At 43.0% G+C, this 16686-nt stretch overlaps 1 protein-coding gene across 11 annotated transcripts in view; it reads right to left on the bottom strand.

The window, feature by feature from the left end:
• Positions 1-1395: 1395 nt before the first annotated feature.
• Positions 1396-16686, bottom strand: part of tjp1b (tight junction protein 1b) — a 57285-nt gene continuing 41994 nt past the window's right edge. For 5 of the 11 annotated variants that reach the window (XM_034084792.1, XM_034084793.1, XM_034084798.1 and 2 more), the window contains 16 exons: positions 16463-16682; positions 12771-12955; positions 12595-12690; positions 12412-12494; positions 12110-12320; positions 11898-11998; positions 11444-11794; positions 10966-11145; positions 9033-9884; positions 7875-7966; positions 6217-6435; positions 5977-6113; positions 5230-5692; positions 4838-5055; positions 4190-4333; positions 1396-3095 (listed from right to left, as the gene is read on the bottom strand). In XM_034084792.1, the coding sequence (XP_033940683.1) occupies positions 3001-3095; positions 4190-4333; positions 4838-5055; positions 5230-5692; positions 5977-6113; positions 6217-6435; positions 7875-7966; positions 9033-9884; positions 10966-11145; positions 11444-11794; positions 11898-11998; positions 12110-12320; positions 12412-12494; positions 12595-12690; positions 12771-12955; positions 16463-16682 (3647 nt within the window). In that variant the 3' untranslated portion in view covers positions 1396-3000. The remainder of the gene's footprint in view (positions 3096-4189; positions 4334-4837; positions 5056-5229; positions 5693-5976; positions 6114-6216; positions 6436-7874; positions 7967-9032; positions 9885-10965; positions 11146-11443; positions 11795-11897; positions 11999-12109; positions 12321-12411; positions 12495-12594; positions 12691-12770; positions 12956-16462; positions 16683-16686) is intronic. The other 6 variants (XM_034084795.1, XM_034084802.1, XM_071203542.1 and 3 more) reach the window with 4 other exon arrangements.

Raw genomic sequence — 16686 nt, 5'->3', positions numbered from 1 at the left:
ATCTTCTCAGGTGTGTCGGTCACGATTCTTGTTTTCACTTTCTTTCTTACAATTTTTTTTTTCTTTCTGTGGCTTTTGGCAAGGGAAGAATGACTTCTGGAGACACATAACCCAAGTGAGCAGAAGAACAAGATTTGTCACTTGATAAGTGCTCGGGATTTGTCAGAGTGGCAGGTGGCTCTCCTGGGTCTGGATCTGCTTCAAGGAAAGGACTCAAAGAACTCAAAAGCCAGTTCACGGCATTTCATGACACCTATGCCATGAAACATTGCTGCTAGTGTCTTAATATGGTCAGCCAGCTCTTTCTCCATGTTCTCATTGAATACTCGTTTGGCAACTGCTGTTCTTTCATAGCCTGGCTTTGTTACTTCTCCTATTTTTTTCTTATCCATATATCTTTTTATGGTCATCCTGCAGATCTTCATCTCCTTTCCAACCTGATGTATGGTCTTCCCCTGTTGCACCTCTTTCACTGCTCTTTCCAACTCCTCAAGAGGAGTTGAAACCCTGTCTGTCTTCCTTTTGTATTTGCGTGGCATGATGGATTTTGGTCTAAAATTAAGAATGTCACATAGTTTTAGTGATCAAATGTAAAAATACAATGTACAATAACAATAAAATACAATAAAGTAATATATAGTAAATAATCATAAATTGGGGTAAGTTGTGCCACTGGCACAACTTAACCCAGGCCCTTTGGCACAAATCACCCCATGCCCACCATTTTGAAAAAAATGCATCCCCCAGCTGTTTTGAGCTAGCATCATGTTAACTGTATAGACTCATGGTGTAGCTTACTAAAGCACTAAAACATGTGTGAACTGTTTTCAAAGTTGTCTAAATTGTTCAAACACAGCAATCAAAAAACCTTGATCATAGAAATGTTACTTTGGAGGGCAAAAAGTTGTTTTTTTAACTTAAATGTGCTTACTTCTCAAGCCATGTGTCTCCCTTCTTTGCAGGATGATTGAAATGGATGCCTCTTCAAAAATATGTGGTCACATGACCAACTTCTTCTATGGTTTTCTAGATAACAGGGGTGGCACTAATTGCCCCTTGGCACAAATTACCCCACTCTCCCCTACTGTTGTGGTTAGCAAAGCAATGGGATGCATTCCACCCTCTCTGTTATTCGTTAAATAAAGACTGTCAGCACTAGATTAATATTAGTGTAAGCAGAATCATACACCTGACAACTCAGAGTGAACATGTGGAATAAATAGTGAAGCAGCTGAGGTCGGCAGAAAACGAGAATCAAGCGTTGCGTTCTGACAAAAAAGACGCGAAGTTCAGAAACCACACAGGAACCCTTTGGGCCAGAAGACAGCGAGGGTGTGTCGTTATGTAAAACATCTGGAAGATTCCATCAACACAACACACTCATCCAAGCAGCAGTTACTTTAAAAATGAATTTATTTATTAATACAGTGGTATACTTAGAAATGTGTTGCAAAGGAAAACAAAAGAAGTTGAACCGAATAAAAATAAATAAAAATAAATGTCAGCCACACGGGAAATAAACTAGTGTTGGGTTGAAGCAGTGTTATCATATCAAAAGAAAGTAGTACCGATGTGCCATAATAAATTGTCTATTAGTACAAAAATACATTTCAGGGCACACAATACAGCATCCAGTATCACAAATAAAGGGAGGGACCACTCTTTACAGCAGACCCCCTCAAGTACATCTTTTAAAATCATTTAAACCAAGCACTTCTCTATTTTGTAAATAAGAATAAAAAGTTTTCTGACTGTTTAAAAATGCCTTAAGTAGTGTGTGTATATGTTGGTAGAAAAGTCAGACTTATTACTGCTTATGTCAGTTCCAAGGCTCAGGGGTATAACCAGAATACAAACATAACCAATGTAACCGCTTTCTCTTTTTTTAAACAAACGTTTTCTCTTTTATACAAAATAACAAAGATGTACAAAAGTTCATTTACAGAGAACCAAGGCCATATACTAGCAATATGTACAGCCACAATTTAAACATCTTCTAGCTTTTTGTATTTCCTCAGACTTCATATGCATAGCAGTAAAAGAAAGCATACCTTTTCATCAGCCTCAATTATTCTCGTGTGCTAAATCCAAGTTCACCGTTTATGAGAAAATGCAGAGACAACTTTATCTTCCGTAGTGATCGCTATAACTGAAGGATCCGATGTTTTTAAAGTTTCACTGAAAAGTTAATATGCAGATAAGGCATCACTGCTTGCAGTGTACGATGGGATTTTCATGTGTTGAACTTAGTAGTAGCAGGCTTCTGGACCTGAGTCATAGCACATGCATAGATCTCTAGACAGCAGGAGTTTGTAAAATCAAGTCAGTATATTTATCTACGGTAAAACATTGCTACAAAACATCAGTTTAAACAGAGAGAGCCTCGTCAGAACCGACGGGCGTCTCAGACTAATACTTAACCTTCATTCTTCTTTATTATAATTTTTTTTCCTTCATGAGTCAGGCTCATTTCTCAAGTCCTCAGAGATCCTTCATGAGTGAAACGCATGACCACATAACTCACAAACAAAAGTTTTGCATATAATAACTTTGCTGTTTGTGAGTGTTTCTTTTTTTTTACAGTACGGAAAAAATCCCATTGCAATATTAAATGAGTTTCCAAAATTCTCCTTTCTCTTGCACTGCTCTGACCTTTTACAAAATTAGCTAAAAATGTCAAAACGAGAGTATTCAGTCTGTGGCACGGGTCATGCATTCCAACTTCAGTTCCTTTAAATAACTTGTTTTTAATCTTCATTTTTTGCAAGCCTTGAAAGCACCGGGGGAGAAAAACAAAGTAAAGAACAAGAGTACAGCGTTGGGGGTGCTGGACTCCTCCTTGTGTAGTGTTTTCTTTTTTTCTTAATGTTTGGGCACAGTAAACAACATGAGAGTGTCAGGTTGGTACTTCATCGCCCCCCCCCCGTGGAGAGGGAGCACGGCAGGGGGAACTGCGCTCCTCTGTTTTCACATTCAGTAACAGGCCAGCTGTCGCCCTCTTCAGAAGTGGTCAATGAGCACTGACACACAGTTTGCCCCCACCAGGTAGTTGGGGTCTCCGGGGAGAGATTTGTTCTGCCAGGTTTTGGGATCACCTGCAGGGAAACAGAGACATGATGTCAGCCGCTGGAGGAACTGCTTTACTCTTTAAATAACAGATACAAAACACAGAAGATGCTCGAAACACACATTTGAGGATGAGTGAATGCATACATTAATGCAGGAAATGAAATCCCTTTGCTCATCATGACTTCATGTAATCACTTGATGCTTAATGGATCATTTAATGAATGTTAACTCAGTTACTTCATGCATGTTTATATGCTTCCAAATGAGTTGGATATAAATGACAGAGTCTGGTTAGCTTTTGTAAAAGCACCAAACTACCAGTTCTCATAGAAATGTGTTTTTCTGGTGGTCAGACGTGAAATTCTACATGTAGCTGCATGACCCAACGTCCTCTTTCATGAGGCGGATGGCTTCAGGCAAGTCCTTTCCTACAGTAACTTTAGTTCAGAGTAATCTTTTGACAAGCAAGAAGAATGTATAGAGCGTTGTCTCTTTTAGTTCTTTTAGTTTGATTTTAGTCAACAAAAATGTATAGGATTGCAAAGCTCAAACAGTGGAGACAAATAATGAAAGTAAATGATTGTTATTGTTACTATTACATTATTATTGTCATGATTGTTTTATCCATTCATAAGGAAAAGCTATTCTTAAAACCCAACACTATTTAACAGAATGTTGCTCCTCAAAATAATTGATTTGCATGTTTAAGAATAGCAGTTTTGGAAAAGGCTGATCATTAATTTCATCACCAGTTGTACTTCTGATGATTGCAGGAGAGATGGAGGATTTGGACCGTATGTGATGCTTGGCAATGTAGCTTGAGAGAGGTCAGTCGAAATTACTTTAGAATAGTTGAAACATTTTCTGTGACTGACTCAAATCTATTAATCCGCATAATGTTTTTTCTATGCAGAAGCCCAAGGGTTAAATAAACAAGGCGCCTCATTTCACAAGCAAACAAATAAGAAAACTCAAATCTCCAAACAGCACATGCATGAAGAAGAAGTGAGGGGAATATGGAAAACAAATGAGTGATTCAAATGAGTCGGTCACTGAGAAACTTTCGTCTACAATCACAAAAGCCAGCCCAAAGACCCCAGAAGGACAGAGGACAGCGTACCCGACGAGGAGTCGGAGGATTTTAGAGCAAAAGACCAACCATCAGGGGTCATAGACGCACAGTGAGGGAGGCGCAGCTCCACCGGCTTCAGGAACTTGAGTCCATGCGGGCCACACATCACCAGTGGACTTAGCAGCGTTTCTCCTGCAGGACACAACAAGATTTAAATTCCACAAACATGCAGGATTTAATCAGCACACAGGATTATTCACGAGCCAATCAGGAGGCGACATGGAGACGGCTGCCAGGCCTTCTTGACTGAGAATTAACTGTTAACTGACCCGCCAGGTTAATTACATAATCACACTCCCCTGCTGCTTAATGGTAATTTTTAAAAGTCCTCTAAATATATCTCATGGCAAGGATGCTATTTTATTTAAGAGCTTTTTTTAATTACATAACTACAGTCTTGCAGATACATCAGCAATTTATTCAGTACCATCTCTTTAGGGCTTTTAGCTTCATACTACTTCTCATAAAGAGTTCTATGTTTGTTTAGTTATACAGCAGCATCGATGTAAAGTGTAAACATAATATATAATGTAGACATTCATTAGAAAACATGCATGGAGCCAAATATACATTCAATTAAATGTAGTTTTTTCTCTGAGATGCAGTGACTGTTTCTAGGATGTAAGGAGGACTGACCTTTCTCCTTGTCGAGGGGGGGCAGGATGCTGTTGTCCCGGCACACCTTGAAGTAGATCTCCTGCTCCACGCTCTCGGGGATGGCCCCCTGGGGGATAATGATGCTGACGCCCGTCTCGATGGAGCTCAGGACCCCTCCGTTACAGTTGAAGACCCCCCGGGCGGTGGCCACCACGGTGTGTCCTTCATCCTCGTCGTCATCGTCCAGCGTGCTGGGGCTGAGGGACGGAGGAACACAAGTCAGCATCATCACTCATAAATGCGTAGGCAGAGAGTAATGCACAGCAGGGGACGAGAGGACGGACCCCCTGTGGACAAACACGTGTCTCTCTGTCTTTCAGCGGCTCAGTAGTCCCCCTGCTCATATTGGATGTGAAAGTGTACAGTCTCACCTTACAGGGATGGCCTTGGGGATGGCGTTGATGTTATTGTGCTGGTATTTGGGCCTGTTGTCTATGGTGCGGGGGAAGGTGTCCAGGCCGCTGTCGTGGTCCAGAGGCTGGGGGGACAGCTGGGGCTTCCCCCCGCTGTTGCCCACCATCCCGATGAGCTCCGTCTTCACCTGGGTGTCGTTGGGCAGCAGGTTGTGGTTGAACTTGGGGCTCTCAAACTTGCGCTCAAAGGGCCGCGCCGTGCTGGTGTACGGCTTGGGGACGTAGCGGTTGTAGCTAGTCGGAGCGTGACCACCCAGGGTCTTTGGCGGTGCTGTGTCAGTGCCGTTGACCGGGGGTTTGTCGGGGAGGCCCCTCGGGGGTGGGTAGCCCCCCGGTGCTGGCTCGTCCCTGCTGGGCGGCCGCAGCGCCGGTAGCTCAGGTTTAGGGATGGGGGAGGTCAACGGCTCCGGTATGGAGTTCACTGGATCAAGGAGGATACAGTCACTTAAATATAGTCTTTGTTAATCTATTATATCCTTGCACTGTAGCATTTCGGTTTTTAATTAAATGTACAGTAAGCACAATAAAACTGTTTTGTTACATTTACAACATTGCATTATAATGTATCCTTTTTTCAATAAATAAGAAAAAACATGTCTCAGCGTAGTTTCTTATCATTTAGCTTTGACCGAAGAATAAATGAAAGCTGTATAACAAATTGTGAAGAACATTTTATAGACAAAAAGAACAATTGTGTGAGTTTACCGTCGTTGGGGCTGAGCTTGGGCAGTGTGTTGGGCGGGATGGCGGACGCGGGGGGGCCGTACTGTGATGACGGGCTGATTATGGGCAGGGGTTCATATCTTTTCTCCACTGGACTCACCTTCTCAGCAGACTCAACTCTGCAACAGGCAGACACAAAGAAGACGGTTAACCAAACATTAAAAGGTGTGCAGCGGGTGTGTCTCCAGGACTCTTCAGTGCTGGCAGGAGGCGCGGCTCTACCTGTTGTACGGGTAGGACAGCTGAGCTGGTTTGGGAAGGTCGTGGAAGCGGTTGATGCCAGGGCTGGGTTGGCCCATGGCCTTGCTGTCGAAGCTACGGCGGTCAAAGTAGGACAACTGCTTCCTGTAGTACTCCTCATCCTCATCTGGGTCATAGTGGTTGGAACGCATCATGTCATCCAGGGGTTTATTAGTGTGGGGCTTCTGAGGCTCAGGGGCCCTGAAGAGGAAGAGAGACAAGTCAAACAGCTGCAGAGACTCAAACAACAGGGACGGACAGCGGGGTCTGGCCTAAAGCCCGCTAGACAATGTTTCCGTGGAATATATCCTGATCTCAGCCTAAATGTTGGTAACAATTTATGAAATGATGAAATATGTCTGAAAACCATCTGGACATCCCAGACAGAGTGAGGAGCTCAGGTCTGTAACAAGACTGGTGTCGAGCTTCTCACAGCAGGGAGCAATGAGGTTCACAATGAGCCTGCTAACATGCAGAACTGGTCATCTTGGTAGAAACTGCTGTCGGTTAGTCTAGTAGCGCTGTAGCCCCATCCATGAGTAACTTTTCCACGTCAGGTGTATGCTAGCAGCAACACACGGAGTTAACTCAATTATACAATCATGGGTTTATGATTAGAGGTAACAGAGTTACTCTTTATTTTGTTAAAGTTTCAGCTATTCTGTTTACAGTTCTGTCATCAGATTATTTAATACGATTTGTTAAAACATTGTTGTTTCTTTTGATGTGAAATATTATTTATTTAATTTAAATAAAAAGCAATGTTAATTTTGTTCACAATTTGTTAAGTTCATTTAATAATATAGGTATTTTTGAATCAAGTATTCATCTTTATTGTCTTCATTGCTAGTTTCCACATGCCTAAAACAACCTCAAGCTAAATCTAAAAGTTGATGGCTAAATAAGAGCGTTTGAGAAATTGTGCAAGGCATACAGTAATAGTCCGAATAGTCGATTAATCGATAGATTAATGGTCTAAACAAATGACATGTTATGTCTTTCCCTAGCCTATTTTTCTTCTCCTCAACGGTAAAAAGTCATGAGGAAAAGATACCGTGGTGCTAAGAAAATCCATTGAATTTATTTAAGACAATTAGATATTAGTACAGTAAAAACTCAACGCTGTATGATTCAAGAAATGCGTCCTATAAAATACAGAATCACACCTAAATGAATCCACAATGCTCAATCATGAAATGGTACTACTAAAAAGTGACAGCAGATGTTATTGACTGCCGGATGGTGTGTAGCTTTAAATGCTGCATGGAATTGTGGGTTGGTTTTATCTCCTTTTCTTTGGTAAAGTGTGGTCCAGTGTATTCTATGCTAAAAGTGATAAGAAAGTAGACATTGAAGGACATTTCCTTAGCATTCAGAGAATTTGACCAGCTCTTATCATGGCTGCCACTTAGTTACTTTCGGGTCATTTCACTCAGTTAAGATTTTCTGATCTCAAAGACTATTTGCCCACAGCACTGGCCTTTGCATGTGTTTTTTTTTTTGTCTTTGCACACCACACCAGTCTGGCCTGCTGCACAGCGCCTTGTATCCACTAGGTGGAGCTTGAACAACGAGCCTTTGCAGGATCTGAGGTGTCCTTCAGCCTCCACTGCAGCCGGGGGTGTTGTGAGGACTCTTACCTATAGGTGCTTTTCTCCTGCTCCAGGTTGCTGAGGGAGTTGGCTTTGAGGACTGGGCCAGGTGCACTTGCAGGTTTAGGAACATCTGCAGGCTGGAAAGAAAAGGTCTCTTTAGTTCTTCTTGCATCTGATCCAGAGTTCTGTTCACATGAATGAATTGCATGCACACGGATATGTAGCACTGTGCCTGACATCTCACAGGCCAGACGATCAAAAAGCAGACGCTTTTCTCACAAAAACAAGCTTGCAGTTTCAAGTCTTGCATTTCTGCAGTTTTTTGACTGATGCAGCTGCTGTTAGAGGAAAACATAATTTAGCCTCTGTGGAGTTTTCTCGGTTTCCCGTGCTGCTTTTCAAATACTTGCTTATCCAAGAACACATTTTTAAACCTCTGTTACAGCTAATGAATGCTCCAATTTAACATTTAGCCTAACATGACCCACCTTGTACCAGACACTACCGGTACATATATATTGAGTATAAGTACGGTCCTCTTAGTTATAGTTTTTATAACTAGTTTTAGTTCAGGTCATAGCTTAGATTTGAGCTATCTTTTTTTATTTTCCTAGAAAGAAATAGGGTAGTAAGAGACAGGCAAGTCGTACTCAAGGAGGTAGATAAAGACTATCTACCTCCTTGAGTACGACTTGCCTGTCTCTTACTACCCTATTTCTTTCCTTTAGCAATGTTTGTAACTGTGATGTTACCTTAGAGTTGTAAATAGAGTAGCAAAGGGGAGTAAACCTATTGATCAGTCTACAAAGAAGGATCTCCAACTGTTTTGATTATCAATTAATTACTTAAATAGTTTGTCATCCAACAAATGGCACAAACTGCTGTTTTCAGGCTGTTAAATATGCTTTTTTTTAATATCATATTTACCTAGATATTTTTGGGTTTCGGACAAAACAAGACATTTCAAGACAACACCTTGGACTGGGATGGACATTTGCAACTATGTTCTGAGTTTTCGTAGACCAAACCATTTATCTATTAATCTAGAAAACAATGAAATGATTCATTGCTACTGAAACATTATCATTAGTTGCAGTATTAGTGTAGAATGTAGTTATTACATGACTTGGTCTACCACCTAAATACATTCACACCAATAGAATAAATAGCATATGTGTGATTGATTGTGTGTGAGGATTTTACCCTGAGTGCTGATTCTAGTCCTTCTTTAGCGCGGTCCATGGATACAGACCGTTTATTCTCAAACATCTTCACTCTGTTCAGCACCGACTGCGGCTTCATGGCCGGGTCATCTTCCAGGTCTTCCCTCAGCGGAGGAGGGAGGGGTTTGGAGCCGGGAGTGGTCGCTGGCTCACCTGGGGAGGGCAGGTTCTCCGGTATATGGGGGGGAAGTGGAGGTTCGGAGTTCATCATAGGGTCGTGCGTCCCCTGCTTGAAGCCCCTGCTTGGAGGCCCGGGAGTGTAGGCGGGCCTCAGACCAGAGTCACTGTAATACTGCTTGGGGGGGTCCGGCGATCGGGGTGAGTTAATCGGGAAGCAGTGTGGTTCTGCATCGTAAGGAGAGCGGGCGTCATAGCCAGCAGGGGGTGGGGGCTCGTCGTAACGAATGGGCCCGGGTTTACTGTGGCGGCGTCTTCCATCGTAGCCCACTGGTGGGGCCTCATCGTAGCGCGGCTGAGGGGGGCTGTAGTCCCGCCCTGGACAGTCGTCAAAGGGGGAGCGGGGGCTGTAGGCCATGGGTTGCTGGTGGCCCGGCTGGTACCCCCCCCCGGGCTGGGACGAGGTCTGCTGGTCGTAGGGGGGCCACTGCTCGTTGTAATGAGGCACACGGTTGTCGTAGTGCAGGTGAGAGTCAGAGTTGTGAGGCTTTGGTTCTGTGTAGCCGCCGCCGTCGTATCCGTAAGGCGGGTGGTCGTATTCACGGTATGGCTGTTTGTCCTGGTACGGCGGCTGGTGACTGTAGCTCAGAGACTGCTTCAGGCCATGGTTGATTCGCACGGGGTCCTCCATATTGTACAGATCTTTCTTGTACATCTGTGGAGAAACAACACTGAATTAACACACACACACACACACACACACACTACATCATCATCATGTCGAGGTTTCAGCAAATCACCATGATGGAGGACAGAAAGCACTCAGAGAACAATAGTTTCCCAACACCAGATTACAAATAATTTCAAGATGAATAGTTCGATATAAACTGAAACCTTGAAGAACTGAAAATGTGAAACAATAACCAAATCATTAGAAAATAAAATCCTCAAACCATTAAATTAAGCAAACATCAATTCAAAGTGCAATTACACAAGCAAACCCTTGTCCATTGTTAAAAAACTGTTCTGAATGCCTGTTTGACAGGATGCCTCTCAAGAATGATAATAATCCATGTGGACACGTCTTGGTTTTACACATTAACACATTTATAAATAATAAACTAACAAGCAATTTGCACATTTCTGAGAGGCCTCATTTCAAACATATGATGTGTAGCCTGTAGACAGCAAATATAGTTACAGTACTTCCTATGGAAGAGTGTTGATTTGTTGGCATCATATCAGGACAAAACGACTCAACAGAAGACACAATGCAGTGTGCTGATGTAAGTTTGTGTTTCCGTGGGGAGACTTGCTTGAGGGAAATCATTACCAAGAGTACTGTCTGCAGGTTAGCGTTCATCATGCAACCAACATTCAGTTTGCATCTAATGCAACGTCAAACTACAACAGACGACAAATCTACCATTACGATGCCAATGTAAGTGCTACTATCGATTATCTACAGAAGAGAGTTAAAGCTGAAAGGAACCCAAAAACATTAGGAGCCATGCAAAGGAAGTAAGAGCAACAGTTAGGGCTGGCTGTGGATGTCTTCACCCGCGTCAGAGACTCAGATGCCCCAGTCCTTCTGGTCTCCCAGCCCACTGTGGTGCATGTGGACAAGTCTGTCGCACATTTTCTGGGAGCCAGAGGCACACAGTGGGCTCAGTGAGGCACACAGTGTGGGCGTGTCATGCAGAGAGCAAGTGGAAAGCATGTGCGAGAAGACAGGCAGTTTAAACAGCAGGCTGGGACCCAGGCCCGGTCCGAGTGGCTGGTGAAACAGCGGGTACCTTTGTTTCTGGACCAGACTGGTGGGGTTCAATAAGCTCAGGGGCAGAGCTGGGGCTGCTAAGTGAGTCAGCCTGAGGAGCTGCGGCTGCAGCAGGCGGCTCCTCGGGGTGCAAACCCTCAATCTGTACAGACTGCTCAACAGCAGGGGGCGCTACCACCGTCTGAGCAGCCTCCTCTTGCTGTGAAGTATTGTTAAGAGACATTTATAACACAGCCTGCATACACAGTACCGCTCACCCCAACACAGACCTTTTTACTTACACTGAATCAGTTTTACACCAGCCAGAGAATGTGGTTAGATGATAACATACCAATAGCTTCTAAAACAGGTAAAAAAACGTAGCAAAGGACATTTAATCTTAACAAAGGTCAGGACACAACACTGAACACAAAGAGCGATTCCTCAGCGCTGCAGTACTTAAAGCCATTCATCCTTCTCTGAGGAGCACAGCCTGCAAAGCTGGAAATGAACTTTACCTGCTGCGGAGCGGCCATCTTGAAGCCAGCAGGGTCTATGTGGCTGGCTGGGTCGGGCTGCACAGGGTGCTGGTATCCAGGGTAACCAGGGGTGTCCTGAATCACGGGCGGGTCTTCTCGCACGGGCTCTGAAGAACGGGTGATGGCGGGCTCCGTGGGCAGACCCACCTCGTCGTTCAGAGTCTCGTCCAGCTCCTGGTCCGTGTACGCCCCGCCCTCCGTGTCCGTGTCCTCGTAGTCTGAGGTGTGGCGGCTGTCGGTGCTGTACATGGAGTACTCACTGCCCGGGGCCGACAGGTAGGACAGGCGGTCGTCATGGATGTCCAAGTCGTCCTCTGTAGTGCCATCAGCCTGAGAAAAGCAAAGAAATGATCATCCCATGTGTGACTCAGTTACACTAAAAGAATGATAGAAATATTGCTCATTAAAATAAAATATGAAAAGGGTCTCTCACCTTGCCCTCTGACACCCACACCAGCTGGTTCTGCTGCTGCTGGGTCGTTTCTTTCAGAGCTCCGTACCAGCCATCGTTCATATTGTTCATGTTGATGGTGGCTAAAAGAGAATATTTTCAAATGAAACCACAGTCACTTCCTGAAGAATAAGATTTAAGAGCAAAAGAGACAGTTTACAATTGAATGTTCTGTGTTCTCTCTGCACACTCACTGGTGAACAGGTGGTGATTATTCTTCCTCAGTTTGAGGGCTCTCTCATAGAGCTTCCTGGCGCTCTTCCTGGACTCTGAACACAGTCTGGTCCTCATGTTCTTCACGCCCTGCTTCGTGTCAGGGTTAAGGAAGACTACAATCGGGTACCACTGAGCATAGTTCAGCCTGTCCACAGCATTCGGGGTGATGTCCAGGACAGCATGTTTGTCCTTCATGAGGAAAACAATAGGGAAATATCAGTGACAAAATAATCAAAGCTATGATATTGATGCATTTCATATGTAGAGGAGGCCTACTCACTCTGTCAATTATCTGCTTGATGGTGTGAAGACGAATGATTCCTGAACTGCGTTGGTCTGTTCCTGCATCTCTCGGTTCACTCTCTGAAAACAAGGTTGAAGAGATTTAAGAAAGTTACTCAAAGATGTAGTCAGTTGATGTTATACATATAATGTGTGTGCAGTATAATGCATGCAAACATACTGGCAAGCTCAAAAAGATCAGGCTCTTCTCTCGCGACTTTTTCTCGGGCAACATCAGCGATCGGGCCAAATATCACCACAGGTCTCAGGAAACCAGCTGCACAGAAATATTAAAAATATGAACTGACTGAGCTATAGTTTCAAGTTGACATATAATAATATATTATAATTCCTCACCCTCTCTCAGAACGACCCTTTCATAAGCCGGGAACTTTGTTTGGACTGGCTGTGAGGAGAGGTCCTCCCGGCTCTTCCTCAGGTTCCTCTTGGAGCTGCGAAGACCACGAAACCTCCAGAAGTCGGCCCTGTCGCCCCCTGCTGTTTTAGGAAGAGTGTACTGCACACTGGACAGCTGCTCCGCTCTGTTGACAAACAGATGTATTGTAACAAAAGCTAATGGATGTGTGCCAATTGCCACAGGTAACGTCAACGCTGTGATTAACCAAATACACTAGATGGCAATGATAATATTAACATGTTTATCATAAATAAGGTACATTACTGACTGGTGTAGGGCTGTACTACTACGTTTTCTTTTTTAATGTTAAAATATTTCTAGACTGCAGTCAAAAATTAGGGCTTAGAAGGATAAACGCCAACAAATATGTATTGCAGTAGATTCAATTAAACAACATATTCATATTCATTTATTTTATATACTTGACTGACAATGCTGTTTTTCACACAAGGTGTTAACAATCCTACACAAACTCGACTGGAATCTAATTCTGCCCATTTGATAATATTTATAACATAAGTATACCCTTATCTTTATCTGCAACTGTACAGAAATAGCGGGCTTAAAAAGAATAAACAGACGGAAAAAAGAAGAAGATAATGCTGCATTCAAATGTTGATTTATAATTCAATAACCGCATAATGAATGAGACTTTCAACCAGGGGTGTCAAACTCAATTTCATCTCGGGCCACATTAATAATAATAATAATTATATTTCTATAGCGCTTTTCTTGAACCCAAAGATGCTTTACATTTGGGAGGGAGGATAGACAAAAAAAAAAAAAAAAAAACATTAGCATCATGGTTGCACTCAAAGGGCCAGTTTTATATATAAGACTATATAAAAATAAAATACATATATAAATATTTAATATATATAAAATAATGTATTATATTACATTATTGCCGGATTATTATCGGATAGGATAATAACTTCATAATTAACTACGTCTGAAAGCAGAAGTCTAGGGCAAATAATTGCAAGTCTCTTCAGTGAGCATTTGACAAAATGATTCAAAAAGAAAAGCCACATTTTGGGAAAAAAGTCAAAATAAAATTAAAAGAAATTTTGAAAAACAAAAGTGACATTTTGAGAAAAAAGCCGATTCTGAGCAAAAGGCAAATTCTAAGACAAAATGAATATTTTGAAGAAAAATAGTAAATTTCTGAGAAAAAAGGCAAATTTGAGATGCTTGTGGGACATGTAGTTTATGGGTAACGTGCTTCTGTAAATCGGCATGTAACCGTGTAATAAACATATTATATTCTATTCCTTTTATAATGTCACTAGATTGTGATAGTCTCCCTGAGATGTCTCAGGAGGTTAAAAATGCCTGTACCACTAAAGTGGATTGGTCCAAGCTCACAAATGAGGATAGGCTATTGTACTATGGGAGAACTGATGTCCTATTGAGTGATGTATATCTACCCAAAGTGGCAACTCTGTGTGTTGATGTGGGTTGTAATGAAAGCTCTCACCGTGAAGACCTCTGTAACATGTATGATTGTGTTGTGGGAGCTGTATGGGAGGCCAGTAGACCGTGCTGTACCTACTCTAGGAAGAGACACAACGTCAAGCCAGGGTGGAATACACATGTGGCTGATCAATACGCTGAAGCCAAGAATGCTTTTGGGGCCTGGGTCCAGGCACGAAGGCCCAGAGAGGGGCCTGTCCTGGATCTCAAAAAGCGTACACATGCTAGATATAAATATGCAGTTTGTTATGTCAACAAACATACAGAAACATTGAGAGCGGACTCGATGGCTGAAAAGCTCCTTCATAATGATGTGACTGGCTTCTGGAAGGAGGTGAGAGCTCTGAACAGGGCCAGTACGTCGTTACCGTGTACCATAGAGGGAGTATCTGGAGCCGATAACATAGCTGAGATGTGGAGGCAACATTACTCTACTATACTTAATTGTGTTAAAAGTGACCCCTACAAAGTTGGTAGTGTTGTGAAAAGTGACACAGTGGGAATCACAGCTAAAGAGGTTTATCGAGCAATTGCACAGCTAGCTGATAACAAAGCATGCGGCTCTGACCGAATCACTGCAGAGCACCTTAAACTGGCAAGCCCGAAGGTTGCAGTTCTTCTTGCCATTTGTTTTACCGGCCTCATGACTCATGGTGTGTTGCCGGACTCCATGTTGACTATTACTTTGGGCCCTGTCATTAAGGACAGAGCGGGCAAGGTAGGGAGCTTGGATAACTACAGACCAATTGCTCTGGCCAGTGTGTTATCCAAAGTCCTGGAAAGAATTGTGTTGGATAGACTATGTTCTTATTTATGTACCTCAGATAACCAGTTTGGCTTCAAGGCTAAGCATGGTACTGAGCTATGCATCTATGCTTTGAAGGAAATGGTAGAAACATATAGAAGACAGAATTCCACTGTTCTGATTGGTTTCATTGATGCCTCTAAGGCTTTTGACCGAGTTAACCATCATAAACTGTTTTTAAAATTGAGACAAAGAGGTGTGCCTAACAGTATAATTAGGATCCTGGCTTATTGGTATGCCAACCAGAGCATGCGGATCAAATGGGGGAATGCAGTCTCTGCGCCATTTGGTGTTGGTAATGGAGTCCGCCAGGGGGGGCTCCTCTCACCGAGCCTTTTTAATATCTATTTGAATGATCTATCAGTTGATTTAAGTGTCTGTAAAACAGGGTGTGTGATTGGTAATGTGATTGTAAACCATCTTATGTATGCCGATGATCTGGCAATTGTTTCTCCTAGCAGTGCTGGTTTTCAACAGTTGCTAAATGTTTGTTCTGATTACGGAGTCAAATTTGACGTTAAATACAATGCTAAGAAGAGCGCTGTAATGATCTGCAGAGCAACAGGGGATAAGAACCTTTGTTTTCCAACATGCTACCTGTCAGGACAGGTGCTGTCTGTTTGCTGTAACACTAAGTGTCTTGGACACATCATCACAGATGAAATGGCTGATGATGATGACATGTATAGACAGCGGCGTGTCTTATATATACAAGCCAACATGTTGGCTAGAGAATTCTCTTGGTGTTCAGATAAGGTTAAGGTGAACCTCTTTAGAGCGTATTGCACTCCTCTCTATACTGCCCCCTTGTGGCTCAAGTATAAGAAGGCGAGCCTCCGGAAGCTCCAGGTTGCATATAATGACTGTTTGCGTATACTGCTTAGAAAACCAAGGTGGTGCAGTGCAAGTGAAATGTTCTGTAATGCACGAGTCAACACGTTCCATGCTCTTTTGAGAGGTCTGATGTACAAATGTATCTGTCGATTGAATGTTTCTCATAACTCTGTCATTATGCTGCTTTCAAATCCGTGTTTCAGTGCTGTACGATACCAGTCACCTCTGTGGAAACATTGGTATGGCTGCCTTTTTTTAGTTTGTATTTGAGTGTTGTATGTTTTGTAATAATGGACCAAGAGTCTCTTTAAATAAAGATGATGATGATGATGATGATTGGCAAGCTCTTGTGGGCCACAGAAAATGAAGTCACGGGCCTGATTTGGCCCCTGGGCCTTGAGTTTGACACCCCTGCTTTAAACTATTTGGTGCAGCCTACATGCACATCACTGTTTGATATAATTGACAAACAATTAAAACTAAAGCTCATAAACACGTCTGTCTGGACGCCCCTACCTGTTTTTGTTGGGGATGATTCCCCTCTCCACCTCTTGGTGGTTCTTTCCGATGCGAATAGCAAGCCAGGAGCCTAGCTTCCCGTTGTAGAGGGTGTCCACCACACGAAACACCTCTCCCTTGTTGAAACTCAACCCATACGGAGATTCCTTCTCGTACTCAAAGTGCGTCCGGATGTAGAAGGAGTCACCGACATCTGACTCAACGATCCGTCTGTACACTGA

This window comes from Pseudochaenichthys georgianus, chromosome 6 (assembly GCF_902827115.2).
Source record: "Pseudochaenichthys georgianus chromosome 6, fPseGeo1.2, whole genome shotgun sequence".
Taxonomy (NCBI): Eukaryota; Metazoa; Chordata; class Actinopteri; order Perciformes; family Channichthyidae; genus Pseudochaenichthys; species Pseudochaenichthys georgianus.
This window is presented reverse-complemented; position numbering and strand designations above follow the sequence as displayed.